Source organism: Callospermophilus lateralis, chromosome 18, assembly GCF_048772815.1.
Source record: "Callospermophilus lateralis isolate mCalLat2 chromosome 18, mCalLat2.hap1, whole genome shotgun sequence".
NCBI classification, from domain to species: domain Eukaryota; kingdom Metazoa; phylum Chordata; class Mammalia; order Rodentia; family Sciuridae; genus Callospermophilus; species Callospermophilus lateralis.
The window spans coordinates 3,172,050-3,176,466 of NC_135322.1; the positions used below are offsets into that span (position 1 = coordinate 3,172,050).

General features: G+C 52.4%; 1 protein-coding gene across 1 annotated transcript; it reads left to right on the forward strand.

Annotated features, from left to right (window-relative positions):
- Window positions 1-837: 837 nt before the first annotated feature.
- Window positions 838-4,207, forward strand: LOC143384197 (aurora kinase C-like). The gene is made up of 7 exons (XM_076839244.2): window positions 838-949; window positions 1,142-1,181; window positions 1,401-1,592; window positions 1,871-2,009; window positions 2,934-3,082; window positions 3,680-3,854; window positions 4,037-4,207. Exons 1-7 carry the CDS (start codon window positions 838-840, stop codon window positions 4,205-4,207), a joined length of 978 nt encoding a protein of 325 aa, XP_076695359.2.
- The last annotated feature ends 210 nt before the right edge of the window (window positions 4,208-4,417 follow it).

Consider the following 4,417-nt stretch of genomic DNA (forward strand, 5'->3'; position numbering starts at 1 on the left):
TTTATTTTATTTATTTATTTTTATGTGGTTCTGAGGATTGAACCCAGGGCCTTACAGGTGCTAGGCAAAGGCTCTACAGATGAGCCACAATCCCAGCCCCCATCCCAGGCCCTTTTTAAATTTTATCTTGAGGGCTCCGGATGTGGCTCAAGCGGTAGCACACTCGCCTGGCATTGGTGCGGCCCGGGTTTGATCTTCAGCACCACATACCAATAAAAATGTTGTGTCCACTGAAAACTAAAAAATAAATATTAAAAAAAAATTCTCTCTCTCTCTCTCTCTCTCTCTCTTTTTAATAAATAAATAAATAAATAATGATCTTTCCCCAACCCACTCTAGTTCACATACTCTGTCATCTATTGGTTAGGGCGTTTTTGTTGTTGTTGTTGTTGTTTTTCAATTATACTTAAAAGACATATCCCGTTTCCCATCTAAAAATATTCAATTTCGAACGTTTTTGAAAGATTCCGTACTTTCCAAACATATAATATGTGCTCCGATTTTCCTATATTTGAGACCAAAGATGCAAACTGATTATAGGGTCCACAAAGACACCAGGAGCAGGGAGCAGGACCTGGCGACCTGAGACTCGCGCCCCCAGCGCGCACGTGCGCTGGCAGCCTGCCCCGCCCCTGCCCCGCGCCCCGTTCCGCCTCATTGGCCGGTGCTCTCACAGACACGCCCACCTCCGCGCTTCCATTGGGCGCTGGAGTCAGGGACTTCGACTGGAGGCTGGGGCACCGGCTATAAAAGGCGGGATGAGGGGCAGGTCAGGATTCCTGGCACAATTCCTCCAGTGCACCTTCGCGTAACCTCCTGGCGGCTTTTCCCGACCATATGGACCCCGGACGCCAGGTCCAAAGGGCTCAGGAGGGCCCTGGCTCGCCCTCACCTGTATCATCCTCCACCCGGAGGCGGCGGTCCTCTCGGGTACCGCGTGGACCCGCAGGTGAGGGGGGAGCAGCGGAACCTGTGGGCAGGGGCCCAAGGGCCAGCCCCTGGAGGGCTGGGGTGCGCTGAAGGAAGAGTTTGACCCCTCTCTCTTTCCCTGCCCCCCTGCCCTCCCTCCCTCCCCATCTCCCCTCCCTCCCTCCCCCCCCCATCTCCCCTCCCTCCCTCCCCCCCCCATCTCCCCTCCCAGGAGCTGCAGCGGGGCAGACGCGACCCGGAATCCCCACCCGGTGAGTCCTTAGCCTTGTTGTCTGGAGGGGGAATGGAGGGGCTTCGGAGAGCGCCAAGCTCGGCCTGGGCGAGTGGAGTGGAGGGTCGGCGCCTGGACGTGCGCTGCTGTTTTCCAACCAAACCCCCGCGGCTGGGCCCTGAAGACGGGGAAGAGGACCTCGGGCCCCTTACTCCCCTCCACCTGCAGAACTGGGGCTCCTTTCTTCCTGTCCACTTAGGAAGCGCTTCACAATCAATGACTTTGAAATCGGGCGTCCTCTGGGCAAGGGCAGATTTGGGAACGTCTACCTGGCTCGACTGAAGGAGAACCATTTCATCGTGGCCCTGAAGGTCCTCTTCAAGTCCCAGATCGAGAAGGCGGGACTGGAGCACCAGCTGCGCAGGGAAGTCGAGATCCAGGCGCATCTACGGTAAGGACTCTCAGGCTGGCTCTCTACACCTGTTTCCCTTCCTGCTGCCACATCCCAACTCGGCCTTTCCCACTGCCCCCAAATAAGCCCTTGGCCTTGATTTTCTGTGCTGCTCATTCCAGTTCAACCATATAAAGTTTCCTCCCTGGGTGGACATCCCAATCCTGACCATGGTCTCTGACCCCAGCACAGTTTTCCCCTTGTGTGACCAGTCACTGGTGATAGCAGCAGTTTTGGGCTCAGGGAGAAGTTTTACCCAGCCTCTGTCCCTCCTGCAGACACCCGAACATCCTACGCCTCTACAACTATTTCTATGACTCTACCCGGATATACCTGATTCTGGAGTTTGCTGCCAGGGGTGAGCTCTACAACTTGCTGCAGAGAAGCGGCCCCTTGGATGAGCAGCGCACAGCTACGGTGGGGGGCCTGGGCTCTGGGGGCCTTGGGCTCACTGCCAGCCTGTGGTGGGGTGGGGGGCTCTGGCTGGTCAGTTTGCTTTGTAAGTTGACTTCTGAATTTTATTCTGGGAATTTTAGATAGTGAATAATCCTCACATTTTGATACTTTAGTTACCCTAAGTGTATACAAAATATTACTTCTATGTGTAAAAGTTGAAGTCATTTCTTGAATCTGACTCTACTCTCTTATACAATATACAGGAGCCAAAAACACTTATTGAAAGGCTATGAGGGATTTACTGAATAAATGTAGGGAACTCATAACTAGAGGTTTTTTTGTTTTTGTATTGGGGGGGGGGTGGGAATTGAACCCAGGGGCACTCAACCACTGAGCCACATCCCCAGCCCTGTTTCATATTTCATTTAGACACAGGGTCTCACTGAGTTGCTTAGTGCCTCACCATTGCTGAGGCTGGCTTTGAACTCATTCTCTATGTGCCTCAGCCTCCAGAGCCTCTGGGATTATAGGCATGCACCACTGTGCCCAGCAGTAACTGGAGATTTCTAGAGGGCACCAGGACAGGACCCACAGCCATGGCCATGCCAACAGCGGTGGCTGGCGGCTTGCTATCAGGATGAATGACTCCACGTTGCCTCCTGGTTCTCCTATTCCCTCTGTTGGGGCTCAAGTCTTTTGGGAGATGGTGGTTGGCTCAGTGGAGGTTCTGTCTGGCTACTTGCTGTGGGAGGGCAATAGGATCTGTCCAGCTCAACATCCATCCTTTCCCCTTCCCAAATTGGACTTCTGGTGCCACTAAAAGGTGGTATTGGGGTGAGTTGCAGAGAGCAAGATTCCTCTGCACTCCCAAGGTTCACGAGAAGCATTCTGTCTGATGGGAAGTGTGGAAGGCTTGCCTTTCAGATGCCTTCACTTTGTTCACAGATAATGGAGGAGTTGGCAGACGCCCTGACATACTGCCACAACAACAAGGTGATTCACAGGGACATTAAGCCAGAGAATCTGCTGCTGGGGCTGATGGGTGAGGTGAAGATTGCAGACTTTGGCTGGTCTGTGCATGCCCCCTCCCTCAGGTAGGTCAGATTGTGGTTGGGTGGGCCCAGGGTGCCAGTGAAGAGTGGTCCAGTTGAATTCATTGCAAATGTAAGACCCAGATACAAACCTGGGTTTGTACCTGAACAATGCCATTTTTAAGTAGAAAATGGTCAAATATTTCCTGGGCTGGAGATGTAGCTGAGTGGTAGAGGGTCTCTGGGTTCAATCCCCAGTACTGCAACTTAAAGACTTATTGTGTGGCCCAACTGGAACTTTTATTTTCTGATCTTTGTTAATGTATGACTTTAAAAAATACCTAATAACTTATGAACCATTGCCCCATACTTCCAGCAGTGTATTATTCTGTATGAATAGATTAGAATCCATTCACTGGGTCCTTAATGTACCATCACTGTTTCTTGATGCTGAGGATATTTTTGTGAAAGCGTTCTGGATCATGAGCTAAATGATTGCATGAATTTCAACACACGTTGTTAGTGGTCCCGGTACTTGCTTTCTCTGTACCTTGGTCCATGTTTAACCTTGGTGTCTTCAAACCCCGGTGCTTGGGTGGGGACTTCCAGGATTTCCCCTGATCTGGGCCTCTGCACAGTGCTCCCCTCTCCCTCCACCAGGAGACAGACTATGTGTGGGACCCTGGACTACTTGCCCCCAGAAATAGTGGAAGGCAGGACCTACGATGAGAAGGTGGACGTGTGGTGCGTCGGGGTGCTCTGCTACGAGCTGCTGGTGGGACGGCCACCCTTTGAGAGCCCCTCTCAGAGCGAGACCCAGAGGCGCATCCTCAAGGTGGGATGGCCACACGGCGGGCATATACGGGGAGCTGGGTGGGGGCAGCTGCTGAACCTGGGGGGGACTGGGGCACACACATGAGGTTACCTGCTATGGTCCTGAGGAGTGCCTCAGAGTCGCAGAGAACATGGAGCAAAGAAATGAACCAGATTTCCCTTGTTTCTTTTTGGCCTCATCAGGTGGATGTGACATTTCCCCCCTCAATGCCTGAGGGGGCCCAGGACTTGGTCTCCAAGCTTCTGAGATACCAGCCCTCAGAGCGGCTTCCCCTGGCTCAGGTTCTGGAGCACCCTTGGGTGAAGGCTCATTCCCGGAGGGTGTTGCCTCCCGGTTTTCAGAAGGCTTCCTGAGCCCACCTACCTCTTCCTTCATGTGCATCCAGGGAAGGAAACGCTTCCACTTTGGCTTTTTAAATATAGGATGCTAACTAATAAAGACTTGAGTCATTTACTACAAGGGCTTTTTGTTCTGTGCGCTGATGTGCAACTGGGCACAGTACTGTTTGTTTGTTTGTTTGCTTTTTGGAATCAGGAAAACTGCCCGAGATGGGGCCCTCTTGG

What these genes read in the sequence shown, in the direction of transcription:
- LOC143384197 (XM_076839244.2), top strand. Translation starts at nt 838, where the DNA reads ATGGACCCCGGACGCCAGGTCCAAAGGGCTCAGGAGGGCCCTGGCTCG. An exon ending in GTGCATGCCCCCTCCCTCAG is followed by an intron (nt 3,083 to 3,679) that starts GTAGGTCAGATT and finishes TCCCTCCACCAG; the next exon opens with GAGACAGACTATGTGTGGGA. An exon ending in CCCAGAGGCGCATCCTCAAG is followed by an intron (nt 3,855 to 4,036) that starts GTGGGATGGCCA and finishes TGGCCTCATCAG; the next exon opens with GTGGATGTGACATTTCCCCC.